Below are 23,370 nucleotides of genomic sequence, written 5' to 3'. Positions count from 1 at the left end.
ACTGAGAGATCTGAGAGCGGGGGAAGGACGGGAGAGGATTTGGCAAGGGGCTGAGGGTGGTGCAGCTGCATGTGCAGAGCAGATTTCTACCAAGAAGACGTGCAGACGGCCGAGCCCAGGGTACTGACTAACCGTGTCCCTCTCTGCTCCACCGCGCTCCTCACTTCAGATCATCGACAGCGAGAATGAGGCCCTCCTGGCAGCACTCACCAAGACCCTGGACGACATCCCTGAAGACGACGTGGGTCTGGCTGCCTTCCCGGCCCTGGACGGTGGAGACGCACCATCCTGCACTTCGGCTTCACCTGCCACCTCATCTGCACCCCCCAGCCCCAGCCCCTCGCTGGAAAGGCCCCAGGCCCCGACACCTGAGGTGGACGAGCTCTCCCTGGTGAGAACCTAGTTCCAGCTGACGTGATGGTGGTGGGCTGGGCTGTGCTGTCTGGGTGTAGGCTTGTGGGTGCAGGGGAAGCTGCACCAGCTGCTGCAGGGCTCTCTGTGCACCACTGAGCAGCCTGGAAGGGCAGCCTGGAAGGCCTCCGGGCCTCACTGTTCCTGCCTGTACAGCTGGACTAACCCCGCAGGCTCCACCTGCACTCTGCAGGTCCTTTGGGATTTCACCGGTTGACCTTCCTTGTGTGGTAAACCCTCGAAATCACATGTAAACCTTTCCCTGAAGGTTATGCATGCACACGCAGTCAAAATTCAAGCAGGAAATGTGGATAGTTAAAAGCAAAACCTCCTTATCCATCCCACAGTTGTGTTCTCCTTGCCTGGAGGTAACCATGGTTACCGATCTGTTTTGTGACTTTCCTCTTCCACCTTTTTTTTTTTTAAACTACAAAAGGGAGTCCACATTATACACTGCTCTGCACCTTTTCTCAGTGAACTGTCTTGAAAACTCAGATGAGCACAGATCACTCTGCTCCATCCTTTTTGTCAGCTGCGTAGTGTTCTTTTGTAAGGATATACCGTAACTTGTTTAACTCGTCTCCTGGTTGGTGGAGATTTATGTTGTTTCAACTCTGATTGCTACACTGTGGGGGTCAGTGTCCCGGCACAGGCCTTTGCCTGATCTAAGTGGGTGAGTTTCTAGCAGTGGAATTCTTGGGCCTACAGATACCCGATGTTTCAGTTTAGACAGCTGGTTCCAGATTGCCCTCCACAGGGTTTGGGCTGGTTGATGCTCCCACCAGCAGAAGCTCAATGCCGTCTGTGAGTATATGTGGAATGGGGGAATGAGCAGTTTTCTGGGGAGAAGCCTTCAGCTTTTGTCAGGTTCTCAAAGGAGTCCAGACCTCAAAAGTTACTGAAAGCAGTTGCCCCTGATTCAGGCTGAGGGTGTTGGAAGCTGGGAGCTGAGATGTCATGGAGCATGTGAAGTCCAGCTTCACTCACCTATCTTGGGGTCCTTGCCTTGGCGCTGCAGCTCCTGGGGGCTGACAAGACCCAGCTGGAAAATCGGAGCCTATTGAGCTGGGAAGGGTCTTAGGTCAGGGAAAGTTCTGAGCAGAAAGGCCCTTGGTGACTATCAAGTGCAGCTCTGGGAAAACTGAGGCCCAGAGCAGGGAGGGATTCTCCTGTGGTCACAGAGCAAGTCAGTATTCTGACTTCTGGTCCAGGAGCCTTTTCCTTCTTTCCCACTGCCTGCAAGTTCCCCAGGGCGGCATGAAACATTTAGTAAGCACCTACTGTGTGCTGGGCACGAGAATGTGTTCAGTCCCACATTGTGGCTTCTGCTGACAGGAATCCGACTGGGTTTGAATCCCAGCCCCAGCAGTTAGTGCTTGTGGGTCCTTTAGATCCCTAATATCTCTGATTCAGCTTCCTGGTCCATAAGGTGAAGCTGATAATAGCGGTTATCTCAAAGGCTGTTAAGAGGAGTCCAGCAGATAATGCATGGAGAGCACTTAGAACGGTGCCTGGCACAGCAGTTGCTCAATAAATACTATCTAAGTAATAGTCCTGGCGGTAGTACTACCAAGAGGAATTCTCAGTGTGGGGACTCTGGAGAGCGATCAAACCCCAGAGAGGCAGAGAGCGACCCCTGCTGGCCACAGGGTGTTTCTCTCCCGTGCCTCAGACTGCCTTTCCTCCTACGTCTGTTGAGCACTTCAGGCATTGTGCTAGGTGCACGGGAAACAGACTCACCCTCTAGACTCCCAGCATACCCACAGAGTTCAAAAAGGCCCTGAGAAGTGATCCAGATGCCCAGTTTTCATGGGTCCCAGAGAGTCCACCGGTGGACTGACCAGGACCCATGGACCTCTGTATATCCGTGCGTCTCTCTGAGGTCAGCAGCTTCTGTCTTATCCCTTGAGAAACTCCTGAGTCCAAAACGGTTCATAACTAGTCCTTTAGTGTTCTTGCTGCCATTATGCCAATGGAGAAACCAAGGCCTGGAGAGGGAAAGGACTCGCTCAAGGTCTCATAGTGAGTGGGGCTGAGCTGGGCCAGAACCAGGTCCCTCCCACCGGCTCAAGGATCTTTTGCTGTCCATGTCAGAGAATCACAGAGCTGTGTGTGTTGGTCTGGGGTCTAGGTGGGGTGGTGGGAATCCTCAGCTTCTAAGGGAGTGAGGAGTGGCCTTTTCTCTGGTGCCTGAGCCTTTGGCACTCCTTGCTGGGGTGACCTGGGGGGCATATCCCTTGAGGGAAGATTGGTGCTATAGCAACAACCCATCATGCTTCCCGACTTGTTCTCAGTCTTGCTGGGACAGGATCCCTGGTGGAATTTCCAGGGATGCTCGGCTCCCAGCTCTCTTGCTGGGATGCACCATGCACCTACCCTCTGGGTGCAGAAGTGTAACAGCGTCTCAGCAATTTTTATAGAAAACTTAGAAAAGCTAGACAAACTTTGGTATTCTTCCACCTGTGTAAAAACAGTCAGGTGTGTTGGAGGTGGTACGTACATACATTCTTGTGTGATCGATCCGAAAACCTCAGGATTGGGTCACAAGAAGGTGGTTAATAGTCATTGCCTCTGGGAAGGAAGAAGGGGACACCTCAGGCAGGAGGGAGACTTGCTTCTCATTGTCCACCCCTTAGTATTTGTGGTATATATTTTTACACCATTTACAAGTATTACTTTTTTAATTTAAGAAATTAACTTTTAATGGAACAGTATGAATAAGCAAAAAGAACAAAAGGGAAATCAGCTGGAATCCCATACCAAAGAATCATTGTGGTGCCCGACTTTCCAGATTGTGTGTGTGCACACACGTGTGTACTATAAGTGTATGCAGAGTGTCCCAATAAACTGTTCATGTCATATCTTAACAGTAGAGTGGGAAGACAGTCCCCAAGATCTGTGTGGGTTTCTCAAAGGCACAGGGCGTTAGTAACTCTGAAAACGATTTACATTTTATGGGGATGTTTAGATTGTTAGACAATCTGCTTTCTATACTTAATGTAATGGGAACATATTCATGAAATGCCCTCCCTGTATTCTTACCATAGTTCTGTGATGACCCGGGGTCAGGGCGTGCGCCATCCCAAGAAGCTGCTAGCTCTGGGCTCAGACTTCTCCCCGAGCCACGTTTCTCCGTGTCCCCCAGCAGAGCACAGCCCCAGCTCCTCTCCTCTCTGCTTCTCCCACAGCTGCAGAAACTCCTCCTCGCCACGTCCTACCCGACCTCAAGCTCCGATACCCAGAAGGAAGGGACCGCCTGGCGCCAGGCAGGCCTCAGGTCTAGGAATCAGCGGCCCTGTGTCAAGGTATTTGTGCACGTGTCCCCAAATCCACCCAGGCCCCCAGGTGGCCTCTGAGGGGTGCAACCTTCAGCTCTTATTAGGGGGTATTGAGTTCAGTCACCTTCCATTTACCCTCCTTGTGCCTCACATAGCCCTTGTAGCTGGTGCGCTGGGTACTTCTTGAGGCCCAGGCCAGTTTGGGGTTCTGGAAAGAGCATTGGACTTTCTCCTACATCTCAGTGTTTGAGGCACCGTGTTAGACATTGGGTTAGAGCAGGGACAGGAAGATGTGGCCTGCTCTTAGCGAGCTTATTCTAATGGGTGACACACAGAAACCTCAGATCCTCGCTGGAGACCACAGTAAAGAGTTTGGATTTCTTCAGGGTGGAAGCCATGGGAGAGTCCCAGGCTCTGTTGTGAACACCAAGGAGCGAAGCAAATCCCTTTTCCTCCTTGGACTCCATCTTCCAAGATTTTCAAAGAGGTTTCACTGGTGATTCCTGGCATTCCCGTGACTCAGAGCCTGCACTCGGTCCTTCGCCTTGGGTCCCTGGACACTCCTGCAGGACACTATTGCACACAATCCCATGCCCTCGGGGCAGAAACAGGGTTTTTTTTTTGTTTGTTTTTTTAACAGTTTTATGGAGGTTTCACTTATATATCATAAAAGGTACTTATTTCGAAAGAACAATTCGATGATTTGTAGTAAAGGGACAGGGTTGTGCAGCCATGACCACAATTTAGTTTTAGAACATTGCCGTCATCCCAGAAAGCTCCCCAGCACCCCCATGTACAGTTAATCCCTCTCCCCACACCCAGGCGACCACTAATGTGCTTCCTGGTGCCATTACTGAAGGGTATAGTGCAGGGGAGCGGGGTGGTCACAGCAGGGCTGCGGCAGTGAACCGGGAAGGGGTGAAATCCGTGGCTGGGAGGCCTGTTAGGAGGCTGGTCATTCCTTTGCTCCTCATGACCTGAGCGCTGCTAGATGCCACGTGGGCCCCAGCCGGTGGCCACAGGCGTGGGGCAGAGTGGATGGGGGCAGTGCGGGCCTCCCTCCTCATTCGGCCTTCTTTCTCTCTCTAGGTGGACGGCACCCAAGACAAGAAGGCCCCCACGATGCAGTCTCAGAGTCGGAGTTGTACAGAGCTGCATAAGCACCTCACTTCGGGGCCATCCTGCCCCCAGACTAAAGCCCGCTCCCCAGACAGGGGCTTGCAGCCACCACCCTCCCTGAGTCCCCAGCTCCCAGCCAAGGAGGAGGAGGAAGCTGGTGAGGACTGCCCGAGCCCCCAGCCGGCTCCAGCCTCGCCCCAGGACTCCCCAGCCCCGGGCAGGGCAGGCCCCGGCGCCCAGGGGTCCCAGGAGGACATGCAGGAGATAGTGAAGCTCATTCGCTACATGCACACCTACTGCCTTCCCCAGAGGAAGCTGCCCCCACAGGCCCCAGAGCCAGCCCCCCAGCCCTGCGGCAGCCCCTCCAAGCAGGTCAAACCCCGGCCCCGGTCCCAACACCCTTCCAAAGGCTCCTGGGCTGAGTTCTCCATCCTGAGGGAACTTCTGGCTCAAGATGTCCTCTGTGATGTCAGCAAACCTTACCGCCTGGCCACACCTGTCTACGCCTCCCTCACACCCCGGCCCAGGCCCAGGCCCCCCAAAGACAGCCAGGCCTCCCCTGGCCACCCGTCCCCCGTGGAGGAGGTGAGGATCACAGCTTCGCCCAGGAGCACCGGGCCCAGACCCAGCCTGCGCCCACTGCGGCTTGAGGTGAAAGGACATGCCGGCCGGTCAGCCAGGCTGCAGCGGGAGGAGGAAGAGGAGGAGGAGGAAGAGGAGGAGGAGGAAGAGGAGGAGGAGGAGGAGGAGTGGGGCCGGAAAAGACCGGGCCGAGGCCTGCCGTGGACCAAGCTGGGGAGGAAGCTGGAGAACGCGGTGTGCCCCGTGCGGCGTTCCAGGAGACTGAACCCGGAGCTGGGTCCCTGGCTGGCATTATCCGATGAGTCTCTGGTCCCTGCGGAGCCCCAAGGAGCTCTGCCCTCGCTGCGCCTGGCTCCCGAGGCCTACGACATGGCGGGGGCACTGGGCAGCCCCACGGATGAGGACAGTGGCCAAGACCAGCAGCTCCCACGGGGACCCCAGATCCCGGCTCTGGAGAGCCCCTGTGAGAGTGGGTGTGGGGACACAGATGAGGACCCCAGCTGCCCACGGCTCCCTTCCAGAGGTAGTCGGAGTTGGTGGTCTGCAAGAGAGGGGGCAGGGATGGGGCGTGGCGTACCCCACTGCGCTGGGAGCCAGGAGCCCTGTGCTGGGCAAGTCCCTTCCCCTCTCCAGCTCTCAACTTCCCTTTCTGTGCAATGGGCTAGTTGGGCGGATCTTCAGGAATCACCCACCCATCTCTGAGTTTCTCATCACGCATGGGCCAGGCACCACTTAATGAACACGGAGCGAGATGCCTGCCTTCGTGGGGCTTATGTGTCAGTGGGGCAGACAGGCAATCACAAAGTAAATAAAAAAGGAAGATAATTACAAATTGTGCTAAGTGCTCTAAAGAAGACGTCCTGGGTGATGATGTGACGAAAGGAGTGAGTCTGTAAATCCAGCTCCCTAATGACGTTGAATTTTAAATGGTAACAGTAGTGGTGGTGATTATAACAGGTATCTATCGTATGCTTGCTGTGCCAGGCGCTGGTCTAAAACTTGACACAGCTTAACCCCACTGACTCCCCACGGGGGCCTGTGTGGTAGGTGTGGGCATAATCTCCATCGTCAGACACAGAAACTGAGGCACAGAGGTATCGAGCGACCCGTCCAGCTAGTGAGTCCGTCCATCTGTCCACCTGTGCCTGGGCCCCCCAGCCCCTGGCCCTCCCCGGGGCCCCCCCCCCCCCCCCCCGCCCCGCACTGTACTACACTGTTTGGCCAGAAGGGGTCACCTGCTCTTTCCGAAACCTCCCGTAGCCCTCCCGCTGCTAATGTTGCTGAGACCCTGGGAAGGAAGGTGGCTTTGAGTTGTCCCTGCCCTTCCCTAAAAATGACAGAGGCTTTTGGGTCACATGCCTGCAGGGAGCCCTGCTTGGCACCAGTGGGAGTTCGGGGTTTCCTCCAGAGGGAAACGTCTGCTAGTGATGCCGTGTTGGGGAATCTTATTTTTTTCTTTTTCATCTTCTTTTCAGACTCTCCCAGGTGCCTCATGCTGGCCTTGTCACAAAGGTAGATTTTTGGAAATCACTGGTTTATTATTCCATGAGTCTTTGTCCTGTTGGGTATGTGTATCGGGGGTGGGGGCTTGAGTGGGTGGTCAGCCTCTGTGCCTGCCCCGTCCCATGCCCCCACCCTCATTGCCATGTGGGGCCCTCGGTAGCTGGGGTCCCTTAGAAGGGAGGTCTCTGCAGGCCCAGGAAAAGTGGGGAATTAAGGTTTCAGGCCATTTCATAAGCTGTCCTCTCCAGGACGGGGGAGGGGGGTGGAATTCTTTTCTCCGCAGGGGAAAGCTGATAATGCTGTGTGGCTTTGGCAAGTCTCCTCCCCACTCTGGGCCTCAGGTGCTCCTTCTGTAAAATAAGGAGGGTGTTGGAGGGTGATGATGCTTGCCCTCTCTCCATCCTCCAGAAAATGTCTCCTGTGTCTCCTGCCAGAGCTGTAGGCTGCTTTGAATTCCTCTAAGCCAGGATGGGGGTTTCCCAGAAAATTCTCCCCGGGACCCACGTCTGTGGGCAGCAGAACCAGGGTCTATCACAGTGTCCCGTTGCCCTCCTTGCATGGTGGGGAAGTGGAGCCTGCTGCTGATTGGCCTCTTTCCTTTCTGTCCTCCCCGCCCCCACCAGTGACCCTCCTTTCGGCAGGAAGAGCTTTGAGCAGAACTTGACGGTGGAGCTCTGTGGCACCGCAGGTGAGCCCGGGGCTCGGCTGGTAGGGTGCCCTTGGGGGAGCCGACACGACTCCTGGCCACGAGTCCCCACACGGAGCGGCCCCCTCGAGCCCTCCCTGCCACTGCTACGCAGGCTGCAGGGCCCCGAAGGTGCACAGTGAGGGTGTCGTAAGGGATCGGCTGCAAACGATCCGCACATGAGCTGAGGGCGGGGTTAGGAAAGGGACACACATCTCCCCCCGAAGGAGCCCGCCATCTTCTGTAGGAGACAGACTCACGCCATGACGAGTCCTGTTCCAGGCACATGCGTTCAAAGTGTGTGCCAGAGCTCTGGGAGCACGCAGGAGGGGGCGGGCGGGGACCGGAGTGTGGCCCGGGAAGATTTGCAAGGCCTCCAGAGCAGGGGGCTTATGAGCCGGGCTTGCCGGAGGAGCAGAAGCTGGGGAGATGAAGGAGGCGGGCAGGAGGTCCCTGGTGGGCAGGATTGATGGGAGCAGAGGCACGTGGGGTGAAATCACAGGTGCCCCTGGGAAGGCTGGTCACCTGGAGTCGCTGCGTAACAAAAGGGGGGCGGGCAGGAAGGAGCCATCACAGAAGGCCGAGAGGAATGCCGGGCTGAGGGTTTGATCTCCATCCTGGAGGCTTCAGGAGCCCCTGAAAGGGAGAGATCGCGGGTGTTCAGCAAGTGCCCTTGGGTGCACTGGGGAGGAGGGAGGCCAAGGTCAGATGCGGGAAGCATTGATGGCACTGTGGCGGCCCGGTCCAGGTGGGAGGTTTGACCTGTGGCGCCTGCCTCCTTCCCACTCAGGGGACCTCGGAGCCAGTTGAGAGAGCTTGTTGAGTGACTGGATGTAGAACAGGAGGGGATATCTCAAATGACCTGAAGGTTTGGGCTTCTGTGCTCAGGCTACAGAGGGATGGCAGGGGGATTTCGTCACATGCCCACTCAAGATTGGCCGTGGACTGTGTGCGGAGTCCCGGGCCACATTCAGGCTCAGCCAGCCGTGCAGCGATTGGTTAGTGACGCCTGCCATTCGTTGGGCTGGGAGAATGGTGGTACCTGGTCTGCTTATTTGCCATCCCAGACTAGAGTCTCTGTCCATTGGAGAAGTGATCTGTCTCCGCCTCACAGGGTTCTCCTCTTGCTTGGCTAGGACTCACCCCACCCACCACACCTCCCTACAAGCCCACAGAGGAGGACCCCTTCAAGCCAGACATCAAACACAGCCCGGGCGAGGACAGAGCTCCCAGCCTCCCCAGCTTGGAGGGCCTCCAGCTCGGGGCCGCCCCCGTGGCTGCCCACAAGCTGCCAAAGAAGCACCCAGAACGGAGCGAGCTCCTGTCCCACCTGCGGCATGGTACAGCCCAGCCAGCCTCCCAGACTGGTCAGAAGCGCCCCTTCTCCTGTTCCTTCGGAGACCATGATTACTGCCAGGTGCTCAAGCCAGAAGGTGCCCTGCAGAGGAAGGTGCTGAGGTCCTGGGAGCCGTCTGGGGTCCACCTTGAGGACTGGCCCCAACAAGGGGCCCCACGGGCTGCGGGGCAGGCCTCCGACAGGGAGGAAGACAGAAGCTGTGACGGTGGTGCCCCCACCAAGGACAGCATGCTCCTGAGAGACCACGAGATCCGCGCCAGCCTCACCAAGCACTTCGGGCTCCTGGAGACCGCCCTGGAGGACGAAGACCTGGCCTCCTGTAAGAGTGCTGAGTATGACACAGTCTTTGAGGACAGCAACAGTAGTAGTGGTGAGAGCAGCTTCCTCCTGGAGGAGGACGAGGACGAGGACGATGAAGAGGACGACTCAGGGCTCAGCCCCCCTCGCTCTGACCACTGCCCCTACCAGAGACCCCCAAGCAAGGCCAGTCGGCAGCCCTGCTCCCGCAGCCGCTCCAGCTCTGGCTCCACCTGCTGCTCCTGGTCACCAGCCACCCGGAGGACCTTCAGGTATGGATGGGTGGCCTCAAGAGGGACAGTGGGCAGCTGAGGACCGCAGTTCCCAGGGTGCCAAGGGAGGGAGGAGCCCTGAAGCCGGGGCTGTGTCTCCCCATGTGGCCCACGTCTGGTCCGAGGCCCTGGAGGTTCTCCCTGGGGGAGTTGTGGGCAAGTTCTGGAAGCAAGCAAGGCCTGCTATGTGATGGTCAGGAGCCACCCAAATCTCTTGGCCCTGGGAGAGGAAGAAAGCCCACTTCCTGGCCATTCGTGGCCTTTATGTCTAAATGAACGTGTCCGTTACTCATCTGTGTTTTCTGCTTTTATATTTGTAAATCGGACCCAGTTTAGTATCTATGTGACATCTACACGTGAAAGAAAGATTAGCAGAATTCTAATCTGCGTTCTAAAAAAAAAAATAATACCTGGACTTAAAGCAGGGATAAGGTTTATTCCCATTTCTTGGTGCTGCTGAGCTGTGCAGGACTTCTAGCAGCCAGCCGTCCCCCTGGTTGCTGCTGACCTTTAGGGATAGATGGTGTATCATGAGCCTGTGTGTTCCTACCATCTTGGCTCACTGAACTGGTCTGAAAGAAGGTGCCGGTCCAAAAGTCCACGGGGAGCTGGGCAGAAAGAATGGAGGTTTGGCATATGTTGGTGGAGACAGGTTGCTTCTCTCCCTGATCACACCAGGACCTGATTCTTCACCTGAGGGAGGCCTGAGGAGGGTCAGTGCAGGTCCCAAACCCTCTGCCTGAGATGCACGTGAATGACCACTAGATGGTGCTCTCGGGTCTGGAGCTGGGCAGCGGCCACGCGGCGCTCGTTACCCTGTGATGACTGGACCCCACCCGCCCAGCGTCTGAATCTGTGCGTCTGGGGGTGGTGGTGGAGAATCTGCATTTCTAACTAGTTCCCAGTGATGATGATGTCTCCAGAGTGCCAGACTCTGAGACCCAGAATTCAGGTAATAGAAAAATATCTTTTCTTAGAAAAACTCAGCTTCATATATCTATACCAGTAGCTCTTATCTGTTTGAAAATCTGATTAAAGCAAACACTCCTCTTCCCCTTAAAATGTACATGGACCTCTAACTGGGCATTCAATTTTAGGGGGTTTGTAGACTCCAGACACTAAGGTTAAGAAGCCCTGCACTACCTGTTACTCAAAATGAGTTCCTTCTCGATTTCTCTAAAAGCCCTTCTATGTAATAAGCCAGGATGATTGGTCGGACCTCTCTGAGCCCTCTTTCCGGCTCCAGTCTCCTGGCATGCGCATTAGGCAGTTTCCTCTGCAACATTTCGTACCTCAGAAGCTACTAAGGCTCTTCCTTTAGAAATACATCCCCCAAGGCTGGAACTGGAGCTTCCTGGCCTCCATTCCCTCCTGACCAGTTCAGGGCTGTTGGGGGGAAGGCCTGCATTCATGCACTTGCCTGCAGAGAGTTGGGAGCCTCTCTAGAAACTCCCATGGATTCTCCTTTTCCTCCTCTAGAAACTCCATGGATTCTCCTTTTCCTCCTCTAGAAACTCCATGGATTCTCCTTTTCCTCCTCTAGAAACTCCCATGGATTCTCCTATTCCTCTTCTTGCTTTTGGGCCAAGTTCAGGGCTGGCTTTTTCTGCTCCCTAGAGAAAATTAATTGGTTAATTCAATTCTTGCTCAGCTGACAGAACTTGGCGCCTGGTAAATCTGGTAAACTGGTCATCCGTCTTCTCCAAACCCACATTTTTTCACCCATGCTTCCAATACCAAACATTGGTCCACAAGTGTTTTGTTTTTTTGGTTTTTTTTAAAGATTTTATTTATTTATTTGACAGAGAGAGACACAGCGAGAGAGGGAACACAGGCAGGGGGAGTGGGAGAGGGAGAAGCAGGCTTCCTGCCGAGCAGGGAGCCCGATGCGGGGCTCGATCCCAGGACCCTGGGATCATGACCTGAGCCGAAGGCAGACGCTTAACGACTGAGCCACCCAGGCGCCCTGGTCCACAAGTGTTTTGAGCTGGTTTAAAATAACAAACCCCATAGTACCTTCTGGTCACTCTCAGCTCTTCAGGTGGGAAACTGCCAATCTGTTGCAAAGGGATGATGATACTGTTATTTATAGCACTTCATTTATTTATTTATTTTTCAATTTTTATTTTTATTTTTTTATTGGAGAGAGAGAGGGCAGGGCAGAGGGAGAGAGAGATTCCCAAGCAGGCTCCATGCCCAGTGCGGAGCCTTACTCGGGGTTCAATCTTGTGACTCTGAGATCATGACCTGAGCCAAAATCAAGAGTCGGACGCTTAGATGACTGAACTACCCAGAACGCATTTATAGCACTTTATAGCACTTTAAAGTTTGCAAGTCATATCCCCTTCTGTGACCCTATTTAGCTTCACAGATGCACTTGGAGGGCACATCTGCTTCTTATCCCCATTTTATAGATGAGGTTGCTGAGGCTCTTAAGAGGTGCAACAGAAAAGCAAGCAAGCAATTATTGAGCAGGTCTTGAGCTCAGCATTTTCTAATTTGCGCCTCACAAATGGCCAAGGAGGCTGTACAGTCAGTTCTCCCTGTCTTATAGTCGAAGAACTGGAACTAAAGGGATGTAAATAACTAGCCCAAGGTCACCCAGCAGGGAGGTGGTAGGGCCAGGATTCAAACGCAGGCCGTCTGACCAGAGAGCCGATGTGCTTATCCTATGTGCTGAATTTCCCGAGGACGCAGATGGAACGGGCAGAGCCAGGACTCCTCGCCAGCCGCGCATGCCACGCTCCTTCTACTCCAGCATCTGGCTCCCTGGAGGAGGACAGGCGAGAGGATGCGGGCATGTGGCGCCCAGGAGGGTCCTGGGACTGCGCGCCCGGGCTGAAGAGCCTCATAGCCGGACTGGCCGTGGGGGCTGTGACCGCCGGGCTTGCCTCTTGGCTGGGCACCAAGCGCTAGAGAGCAGTGGGTCTAGGATGAGCAGCTCTCCTTCTAGCTCTGGCTACCCCACGTTCTAGCTTTAGGCACATCCCATACTGAACCTGAGCCTTGGGGTTTTCCTTTGGAAAATGGGGAAACGTAAGACCTCATAGGTTGCTTTTCCCCCATCAGATCAAATGCAGTAATGAAGCGAAAGAGCCCTCATGGCATAAAAAGGCGCTGATTAGCGACACGGTGATTCCCAGCAATCCAGTCCCAGAAGCTGTGGCCAGAGCCATGTGTCCGATGGTGCAGACCCGCACGCAGTCCCGGGCTGTCGCTGCTGGGGGCGAAGCTGGGCTTCTGCAGGCGCCCTTGTGAGCGAGTTCGAAAGAAGCGTCCCTTGCTTCCTGGGGCAGCTGCACCCGCCCACCCTGCCGTGGTCCCTCCTGAGAGTGAGTGCCTCTGCTTTGCTTGTTCACTGACAGATGTGAGAGCAGAGGGCCGTGTTCAGACGGAACGCCAAGCGTCCGGCATGCCAGGAAGCGGCGGGAAAAGGCCATTGTAAGTGATCTGGGGCCCCGGAGCCCGGAGTGAGTGGGGAAGAGCAGGGGCATCAGGATGTGCCAGGACTTCCTAGACCTGAAGCCCTTTGAGGCTGGCTGTGGCCTGCAGAAGATAATTCCATTTCTCTGACTTCAGAAAGCACCAGGGTCCCCAAAGGGCACCAGAGGTGGCATCGTGCAAAGTGTGGCCTAGGGACTGGCTGTGAGGCACGGAGCCGGTGGTGATTTTAGGGCTGAGCATTGGAGGCTCGACAGGGCCAAGAGGGCAGGCTGTGTGTGTGTGTGTGTGTGGTGGGGGGGCAGCGGGGAGCAGAGCTGGGCCAACCAGGCCACAGAGCAGCCCTGCTGCCACCTTCTGTGTGACCTTGGGCAGGTCTCCCAGCTTCCCTGAGCCTCAGTTTACTCATCCATACATAAGGGAGTTGGGCCTTGTCCTTCCTAAGGGTCCCCCAGCTTGATCAGGGCTAAGGGATCAGGAGAGCCTGCTCCCTGCTTCCCACTGACCTCCCTCATCCTCCCCCAGAGTTAGTCTCTGGGCCCAGGCTGTGCCAGGAAGCTGCAGAGGAGAGCTGGAACCAGCCCCTCCACGTCACTAGAAGGAAGGGAAGGGAAAGTAAGACGGGGCGCAGACAGACAGACTTGAGCTTGATTGCTTTCCCCCGTGACGGGTGCTCCGGGGCAGGGACGGCGGGGTGGGTACATGAGGTGTGCACACCCCAGAGGTGCACAGCTGTCAGCAAGCAGGTCCTGACCAGCACGGGCTGTGCCTGGAGCGTCTTTCTGGAATGCATGTGTGACCATTCAGCGGTTGTGACGTGTTTGGCATGAGCGAGACGGACAAGGTTCCCCCCAATTCCTGTGGCTGGGGCAGAAGGGGGAGAAGGGCAGCAGACTCATAAACAAGGAATAATCACTGTAATCAGAGGTGGGGAGGGGCGCGGTGGCAGTAATCATGGCAGGCTAAAGTCTCCGAAATCAACAGTCGTGTGTTGACTGTCGGGGAAGATGTATTCATAGGGCGGTCTGGGAAGGACATCGGCAAGGAGCTAGATGCTGATGGATGAAAGGGGCCACCAGGCAGTTTCAGGAGGACCGTGGGGCCAAAGCAGCAAAGAACCTTACCAGTTGAAGGAGCCGCCAGGAGCCTGGGGGAGGGCGTTCCTTCACTGAGCAGAACCCTGTTCCCCTGCGATTGGCAGCGGAGGCCTACCGTGGCCCCTGGGCTGACCTTCCCTCCCTGTCCTCTGTGAGATGAGAATGGAACGGCTCCAGAATCACTGGCCTGAACCTGTTCCCAGAGAAAGCCTGTCCAAACCAGACCCTGTCGTTTGACCCACCGGAGCACAGGTTTCCAGGAACGCAGCTGGAGTTGACCCAGCAGGTCAAAGCAGCTCTTCCAGCAGCAGGGCCTTGAACTGGATCCAGTCACAGATTGGAGAGGAGAGGAGGGGACATTACAGCCTGGGTTTCTCCCCACCCCTCCCTCTGCTGGGCTGTTCGAGGGACCCAGCTCGCCTGATGTGACCTCTTAAGTCACAGTGTCTCCACGCTGGCCTGGCACAGCTGGGGATGATGGTGGCTCCAAGCCCCATGGCCTGCATCCCTTTGCCCTCCTCCCAGCCCACCGTGACCACAACGACCTGGCTCCCCATCCTTGCCCATGACCATCTTGGCAACTTGCCTTTCTACCACAACCTCCCCCACGACCAGAAAAAGTCCCGGGCTCAGAACACAGCTGTGGAAATAGGCAGTTACATTAATGATGAACCCTTCTCTCGTCTCTGTCCCTTCTCGGCTCCTTTCCTTCAAGCGAGCAGTTGCTTCCTTTGGGAACCATTCCCCATCCGACACTCGGCGGCCCCTCCGGCAACAAGGCAGGTCTTCTGGGATAGGGATCGTCATCGTCCTCTCTGACTCCAGCCCCAGCTGGTGTCACCCACTCAGCCAGGTGTCATGGGCTGAGGACGAGGACTCCACAGAAGCCCACCATCAAGGGGGTCCCAGGAAGCCAGGCAGTGACTGGGTCTTTCTGTGTTTCCCTTCTTGAGCAGGGCGAAGGCCGTGTGGTGTATGTTCGAAATCTCTCCAGTGACATGAGCTCCCGAGAGCTGAAGCGGCGCTTCGAAGTGTTTGGTGAGATTGTGGAGTGCCAGGTGCTGACGAGAAGCAGGAGGTGAGTCAGGTCAAGCTATTGCAGAAGAGGGGAGCGGGGAGGGGCAGAGGTCCCAGTCCGGGGCTGGCCACACAGAAGATGCCCGAGAAGATGTGCAGAACAAATCTGATGAAACCTGCAGCCTGGACCTGGAGAGCCAGGCCCCAGAGAAGGTCCAGTAACAGTTGTGGGGCCTAGCAGTAAGCTGGTGGTTTGCTAAGTGCCAGGCAATTCCTGTGCGTTCTCTTCAGCCTTCAGGCATGCCTGTGACCTCTGCGCTCATTCTAGCGCTCTCCCTTTTGGGAGAGCTCAGACCAGTTAAGTGAGCAGCTAGTTAGTAGCAGAGCTGAATCTGCAGCCCACATGTCCGCTTCAGGTTCTCTACCCTGGGGCTGGTACAGGGCAGCAGACAACCCCCGGGGGCTTAACTGCACACTTGTACTGGAACGTCGCTGACCTGCAAGACCCCCGCTACTCACATCCCTCCGTTCCACTGGACCAGCCAGCTTCAGACCTTTTATTCTGCTGGGTGTCTTGGTTTTTCCTCCCTCACCTGGGGAAGCAGTGTTCATCTGTCAGGGGATCTGCAAGAAGAATGGGTTGTGTGTAAATGCACAACTTAGATGTCAAAACTGTCAGTTTCGAGATAATACTAAAGTATCTCCCATTGTATTTGCCAACTAGGTTATTAAGGTTTTTAAATTCTAATTTAACGATCATTTTTAAAAGCTTCATTGAGAAAATAGTTTCTATATAAGGAATCATTACACACTTCATACCCATTAAGGTGGCTACAGAACATCCCAAGTGTTGACAAGGGTGTGGAGAAATCAGAACCCTCGTGCACGTTGGTGGGAATGCAAACTGGGGCAGCCACCATGGAAACCGGTATGGAGGAGCTTCAAAAAATGAAATAGAGAATTACCGTATGATCCAGCAATCCGCTGCTGGGTATATACTTAAAAGAATCGAAAGCAAGATCTTGAAGAGATACTTGCATGCCCATGTATAGGAGCTTTATTCACAATAACCAAGAAGTAGAAACAACCCAAGTGTCCGTTGACTCATGAACGGATAAACAAAATGTAGTCTCTGCATACAGTGGAATATTACTCAGCCTTAGAAAGGAAGGAAATCCTGTCACATGTCTCAAGCATGGATGGACCTTGATAATCATAACCTCATTATGCTCTATGAAATCAGCAGTCTCAGAAGGACAAAGATGGTATGATTCCATTACATGAGTTATCTGGAGTAGTCCAATGCCAGGAAACAGCAAGCAGCAGAGAGAGTGGAGATCCGTTCCCAGCAGCGGGAATATACTGAACACACTACTGAACTATACACTTGTTCTAAAGATGGTACATTTTATGTTTTGTGTTTTTTACCACAATTAAAACAAAAAAGTCATTACACAAGTAAACTGTTTTTTAAGTTCTGTGCAGTATTCAGGGCATCAAATGGAAAGAGCATGCAAAAACAAAGCGAGCAGTCCTGGACGTTTCAAGAGGTGGAGGGGGCCAACTTTGGCCTGGTTCAGAGAGGAGTCAGGAAATGTGATTCAGCTGAGTGTTTATTAGGCACCTGGTGTTGGTAAGCCCGTCCTGAGCGGTAGGGGGACTCCACCGTGTCTCTGCCCTGAGGATTCTACATAGCAGAGGGACTAGCAGCCAGGATTCTTTTTCTTGCTATTTGTAGAGCTGAAGAGCTGAGGGAAGAACTGACTTTAGGAGCCCCTCGCCTCACATCCTTCTCGTGCAGGCTGCCCTCCGATGGCAAAGCGGCTGCCTCCAGCTCTAAGCTTACCTACCTCCTACCGGGGAAAGGAGGGGTCTCCCTCACAGTTCCAGCCAAGAGCTGGAACAGATTCTTTGGGTTTCTGCTTTGGGCAGCAGGCGCATCCTTGGACGGGTCGCTGCGAACACACGGCACCGTTGTCAGAGGAAGGGGAGTGGATGCTGAGCAGGCAGACACGGCGTTGTCTACCACAAAGGACGAGATGTGTACAGAACACCAGCTGTATTAGGGAAGGGGGAGGCCACATTAGCAGCCAAGGAAGTGGTGGCCGAGGCTGGCTTGGAAGGAGGCAGGAGGGCTAGACTGGGGGTAGAGGTGTGGCAAATAAGCTTTCTTGCTGGGAGGCCTGAATTTGAATACCCTGCCCTACCACTTGCCTTTGGGGCAAATTCTGAGCTCCGCAGAGCCGGTTTCCTCATCCCTGACGGGGAGCAAGGTTGAGGAGCGTGGCAGACGTTCTGTGAATCACCTGCTCTTACTATTATTACACAGTAGAGGCCGGCCTAGCGATGGCCATCATCTGTATTTGGGGGGCCATGCGACATGGTTACTGAATCAGTGTGGCTCTCCGCTCATTATCTCATCATGGGTGGTCTGAGAGTGTTGACCAAGCTGGCTCAGTAACGTGCTCCCCCTGACCTCTCCCCACAGAGGCGAGAAGTATGGCTTCATCACCTACCGGTGTTCGGAGCACGCTGCCCTGTCTCTGAGAAATGGCGCTGCCCTGCGGAAACGCAACGAACCCTCCTTCCAGCTGAGCTATGGAGGACTCCAGCACCTCTGCTGGCCCAGACACACTGACTATGGTGAGTGCACAAGGCCCCGCCACACTCCAGTGAGACCTAAAGCCCGCTCTGACCCAGCTCCCGCCCTAAAGCTCTAACGTGCCTACTGGTCAAACTTCGCAGCCTGGAGGCTGCCATCTTGTTTCTCTTTTGGTCTCCGGTCCGTCTTGTCCTGTCTCAAGACTGGTACCAAGAGAGAGATTCGAGGCCCCTGTGGCCTCTTGGAAGGTCCAGTCTTGTGTTCATAGCCAGTTGGCAGAACCATGATTAACTGTCTGTTCTACCTCCCAGGGGCCAATGGCTGCCCTGCTGCTTTTCGGGGGCATTCCATCGTGGCCCCAACAGGCAGCAGGCAGCCTTGTCTGTCAATGGGCCGCAGCGACATAATACTGTCAGCACGCCCTCGCCACTGGGGGACGAGTTAGTGAAGAAGGACAAAGACGTACCGTTTAGGAGAGAGGGATCTATAGAGGAGAGTCTGACCTGTCTCCGTAGCGCAGGTCCAAGGGTGAGGACACGCAGGAGGGTTCCTGGCCAGGCCGTGTTTCGCCTGGCTGCCTGTCCACGGGGCATCCTAGTTTTGTTGGCCACCTTAGGTGACGTCAGCAGTGGTTTACCAGTGGGCAAGAAGCTCTTAGGGAGACAGCTCTGTAGGATATCGGAGCTAGAAAGGAGCTGTGGGGCACGCTAGTTGGGGCCACCACGTTCTGGAAACAGGGCAGCCCCGAGCCGTTGACGACGGGGCAGAGGTAATGCTTGCTGTCTAGTGCTCTCTGAGGCCTTGGGCCACACGCGCTCCACGGGGCTGACCCTGGTGGCAGGTTTCCTGATGGTCCGGCCTTTCTGAGTTGCTCACCGCCTTCCCCTCTCCTTGACTCCTCCACCCCCTGCCCAGATTCCAATTCAGAAGAGGCCCTTCCTGCGTCAGTGAAAAACAAGTACGAAGCCATGGATTTTGACAGCTTACTGAAGGAGGCCCAGCAGAGCCTGCATTGATAACAGCCTTAACCTTCGAGGAATACCTCAATACCTCAGACAAGGCCCTTCCAATATGTTTACGTTTTCAAAGAAATTAAGTATACGAGAAGGCGAGAGCGCGAGCGCGTGAGAGAGCACACGTGAGAGAGAGAGAGAGAGAGAGACTTGAAACTGCTGTCCTTTTAAAAAAAAATAATCAATGTTTACATTGAACAAAGCTGCTTCTGTCTGTGAGTTTCCATGGTGTTGATGCCCCACACTGTGGCGTCCTCGCTTCTGGCGGGCGGCCCTGGGCGCGCCTCCCGGTGCTGGGCCAGCCCCCGTCCCCTCGCTCCCTGACTGGCTCCCCTCGTAGATGTGCAGCCGTGTGCACCATAACAGTTCTTGTCCGTAGTATGTGATGATGAAATTGTTACTCGTGAATAGAATCAGGATTACACACTTGTTTTTCATTGAAGAAAAAAAAAAGTATATCCTTCAAATAACGTATTTATGGCTCAGACGTACTGTGCCTGGGATTATTGTATCGCTTCCTTGATTTTTTAACTATGCACTGTCGTGAGGTGTTTGCCACTGAGCTGCCGTGCTCCCTGGGCCAGGGCGCCCTAGAGGTGCTGGGTGGCTGGCGGGTTGGTCCCCAGGGGAGCGCGGGCTGCAGCCACAAGTCGGAGCAGTGGAGAAGGGCTTCTGGGACTCGCCTGCCAAACTCTGCCCTGTCTCTCACTGAGCACGTATGGGTCCAGTTCCAGTTGGAACCCTCATCTGGTGCCAGCCGGTGCTCGGAGCTTGGGCCTGGCCTGGAGTGCTCGGATCCTGGCAGAGCCTGTAAAGAAGGTGCGGCGAGCCGCCTGATTCTTGTTTTCCAGGCGAGGTGGGCAGTGCCCCAAGAGGGGATGTGACTTGCCCGAGGTCCCATGGCCAGTGACGGGGCGGAGCAGTGACCCAGCCCAGGCCTCCTGATTCCTGGTCCCATGCTCTTGCAATAGCTGGGGTAAAGATGCACAGTTCCAGGGGCCGGTAGAGGTGAAGCCAGCTACGTTGGGCCACAGGCTAGAGGCCTCTGGGCTTACTTGGAGAGTTAAGTCGAAAGCTGGCTCGCCAGCATTAGGCAAGTTTAGGCTCGGGCATGTGTCTTGATCCAGAGGGTTCTGTGGTTTGCCTATACATGTGGACATGCCATCAGAACCTCAGTGACATACCTGGAGTGGCACAGGCAGGTGATCTGGGAGCAGTCATCCTTCCGGGGCCAGCCACCAACCCATTCTCCTCCTACCAGCTTGTCTTGAGGCAGGGGAAGCAGGAGGGGCATGTGGGGGCCAGGGGTGGAGAAGACAATCTTCAAGGTCCTTTCCAACTTAGACAACATTCTAATTGGGCTTTACTTTAAATTTTATGTTCTTGAGTGATGTCAAAACCATGTCCAGCTTGGATGTTCTGCAGGTGCCTTGGGGGGCCATTCGTGAGGGAAAGCATGGCCAGGCAGGGTATGAGCTCGTTACCTCCAACTTCATCTCGTTCGTATGTCAGGGTTCCTTGGGAAATTTTTGTATTAAGAAGAAAAGAAAGAGAAAAAGTCCTGCTTGCTTTAAAAACTTTTGAAATTAACTCAGTAAACTCAACAAGCTAATTTAATCTATTGCTCCTGCCAGGCTTAGAACTTTGAGAATTGGTATTTGATCATTATTATTATTTTTAAGATGATCAGATACCTGAGTAGGTATCCCATGGGCTTGTCCTGGGAGGTGAGCATACTCCAAGCCCGCGGAGAAGAAGGCTGGAGGAAACGGGCTTTAGAAGGAATAGGGAATTTGAGCTCCTGTGTATCAAGTCACTTCCTTCCACCTCCCTGGGCCCCAACTTCCTTTTCTGTGAAATGGACTGGGGGGGAGAAGTAGGCAAGAAGTAGGGACCCTAAGGTCCCTGCCAGCTCTTAGCTTCTGCAAAGGTGGTCTCTAGCTCAAGATGGCAAATACATGGCACATGTACCACTATTGCCACATCCTTGGCCAGTGGCAGACATAACTAATCGACCACAGCACTCATGTTCTTTGAGCTTGGGAGTTCTTTTAGAATTCTCAACACAGTGCTCTGGGCAGCCATTACTAATGGATCAGAGTTTAACTAAACCATCTGACATCCTGGTCTGATCTTTGAAAGGTTTCCATCATATAGAACTAAATGGTGGCTGGGTTTCATGCTGGCCCATCCCTGTCTATAATGTCCTGGTCTATGAGAGAAAATTCCCCTAAAGCCATTCATTGGCACAGGACTCCCAATACTGTGACACACAACCCCCACTTGGGTTCGGAGGGGAGCAAGCGGAATAGCGGACATGAAATGTTTGAGGGAGGTGGGGTTTATGAGGATGAACCACAAAAAAAGGGACTTTTCCACAGCACAGACCTGAACATTGTAAATTCCTTTTACAGCTGTTCACTGCCTAGCACACAGTAGGCACACAATAAATGGTTGTGGAATGCAATAGAATAGAATTTAAATCTGTCTGCTGCCTCCCCTAAGTCCTGATTTGCACCAAGGAGTACACTTAGGGTTCATCCTGTGGAAACCAGTAGGAAGGAACTTGAGATTCAGAGTCTGGAGAGCTGGGTTGAGTTTTGGCTCCACCAAGAGCTCTGTGACCTTGCGAAGTCACAGAATCCCTCCCCCTCTCCTCTGCTCCAGAAGGAGTTGGACTAGAGGTTCTCTAAGCCCCTCCTACTTGTTTCTTCCTTGGTTTGCCCTAGGTCAGAGATTCTCCCCTGGGCAGGTGGTCCGGGAGGGTAAAGAAAGGCAGATTTTTAGTGGAAGACCAGTCTCTCCCTCCCCTCTTCCTGGGGCAGCTGAGGCTGCCCATCACTTCACATGGCTGCAGGACACTCGAAGGTCCTCAGATACCGCCTGTTGAGCAGAGCAGAGATGCGAGCATGGCATTGGGAGGTCCCGTGCCTAAGGTCAGGGCTGGCTGTGGGGGGACAGGATGCTGGCGAAGAGCACCAAGCAGTTTCTGCTTGCCATCCCATCCCTAACAGGCTACAAGTTGGAACACTGACCGAGCCTGCAGACAACCTCTATCCGGAAGACTCATTCGGTGCTGTGTATCACTAACCGAGGAGACTCCACGGTCTCTCCAGGGAAGCTAGTCCACCTTGGTCCCTCGCCCACCACATTGAGGAGTAACTCACAGGGAGCAGCTGCTGCTAGCGACCATGTCATTGTAGCTCTGTCCCAGTGTGTGCTCTGGACGATGTTTACGTGTGATGCCATAAAAGCTGGCAGTAGACTCTCTTGACAGCCGCCCACGCCGGGCACGTTGTGCTGTCCGTCTGTGTGCCGTGCTGGTGTTTCCAGAAATGTCCAGTCCAAGCGCTAAGTGGAATTCTTCATCTCCTTCCTCAGTCGGTACCAGGCTGAATCAGAATCCTCAGTCTTGGGGGTTCTGGTTACCGAAGGAAAATGCATCAAAGAGGTAAAGAATATGAGTGGATGGAGTGCAGAGAAGGCCCCCACCCGCCCCCGCGTAGCCCATCACACCTTGCTTCCAAGTTTTGAGTCAAAGAGCCACCGAGCAGGTGTCCACATCTGCAGCGGGGCCTTGCAGTGTGGCGTGCTGACCGTGTTGGGGAGCTGGGGTGGGGGCGAGGCAGGGCTTGGGGGCAGGAGGAAGAAGGGAGGAGAGCTCTGAGCTGCAGACACTCAGTACCCAAGTCCTGGTGTAGGGAGAGACGCACTAAGAAGGCTGGCATTGCATAGAGCCTGTGCTGGGGCAAGTTTTGAGAGTGGCTTCTTCTAGGCGTCTGCGGCATGCCCGCCGAGGCCACCGAGCGAGTGCTGGGAGGTGGCGGCAGGGAGAGAGTTGGCATGTGGTCCTTCTGCAGGGACAGGGGAGAACCTCACCCCAGGCCTTGGGCTGCGCTGAAATCACAGCTGAGCCTTCAGCTTGAGAGAGGGGCCGTCCCAGCCGCAAAGCAGAACCAGCCCCGGACGGCGGGTTGATCTGACTCCCTGACATCAAAACTGCAGTCTTTTTCTTACCGTGTGAGAGGTGGCAGTTACCCTCAGATAAGACTAAGGGAGGAAATGGGATGTACAATAGCAAATACGGTGAACCTCATGGTTTCGTTGGCCAAAGAAGAGGGACCCCCTCGTCCCTTCCCACCGGGGCAGGAGTTGGTGCAGTGTTTAAGCTGGCCGCCAGGTCCCGGGGGGTATTTGCCCACAGAGGTGGGCTCCGGGGCTGTGCGCGGAGTCCGGAGGTACAGGGTAAATGGAGGGAGAGCTCGGGGGCTGGGAAACCTACAGAAATGCCCTGGGCTGGCTGGGGGAGGACCCCCGGGAGCCAGCCGCAGGGTATCAGGAAGTAGACAGAGCCTGCCTTCGCATTGAACCAATAAAAGCACTTTGAGAAAACCACAACACTTCAGCCTGGCTCCATGTTTCTACGCTGGCAAATGTGGGTCTCCGGCTGTGTGAGGGACTCTCCTAGGGATTGGGCTGGGGTCGGGAGGGGGGCTGGTCGGCAGGGGTGGGGATCGAGATTCCCTTCCTAAATAGTGGCAGAGCCGATCCTAGGGCTAGCCCTTTGCTGGCCCTTTTGTTGGAGGCCCTAGAGAAAGGGAACAGTGAGTTTAGATCTTGGTGCCTCTTTTTCCATATGTATGAAAAGCTAAAACAGCCCGGCTGTCGGAAATGGGTTTACAGAGCAAGTCACCCA

General features: G+C 54.7%; 1 protein-coding gene across 2 annotated transcripts in view; it reads left to right on the top strand.

Moving 5' to 3' along the window:
- PPARGC1B (PPARG coactivator 1 beta) overlaps positions 1 to 18,919 on the top strand; it is a 103,727-nt gene extending 84,808 nt beyond the window's left edge. The window contains exons 3-12 of one of the 2 annotated variants that reach the window (XM_021695493.2): positions 170 to 391; positions 3,600 to 3,716; positions 4,779 to 5,913; positions 6,866 to 6,902; positions 7,517 to 7,581; positions 8,715 to 9,504; positions 12,870 to 12,945; positions 14,999 to 15,120; positions 17,548 to 17,702; positions 18,577 to 18,919. In XM_021695493.2, the coding sequence (XP_021551168.1) occupies positions 170 to 391; positions 3,600 to 3,716; positions 4,779 to 5,913; positions 6,866 to 6,902; positions 7,517 to 7,581; positions 8,715 to 9,504; positions 12,870 to 12,945; positions 14,999 to 15,120; positions 17,548 to 17,702; positions 18,577 to 18,677 (2,820 nt within the window). In that variant the 3' untranslated portion in view covers positions 18,678 to 18,919. The remainder of the gene's footprint in view (positions 1 to 169; positions 392 to 3,599; positions 3,717 to 4,778; positions 5,914 to 6,865; positions 6,903 to 7,516; positions 7,582 to 8,714; positions 9,505 to 12,869; positions 12,946 to 14,998; positions 15,121 to 17,547; positions 17,703 to 18,576) is intronic. The other variant, XM_044916904.1, reaches the window with a different exon arrangement.
- Positions 18,920 to 23,370: the final 4,451 nt, after the last annotated feature.

The sequence above is a fragment of the Neomonachus schauinslandi genome, chromosome 7, assembly GCF_002201575.2.
Source record: "Neomonachus schauinslandi chromosome 7, ASM220157v2, whole genome shotgun sequence".
NCBI lineage: Eukaryota > Metazoa > Chordata > Mammalia > Carnivora > Phocidae > Neomonachus > Neomonachus schauinslandi.
This window is presented reverse-complemented; position numbering and strand designations above follow the sequence as displayed.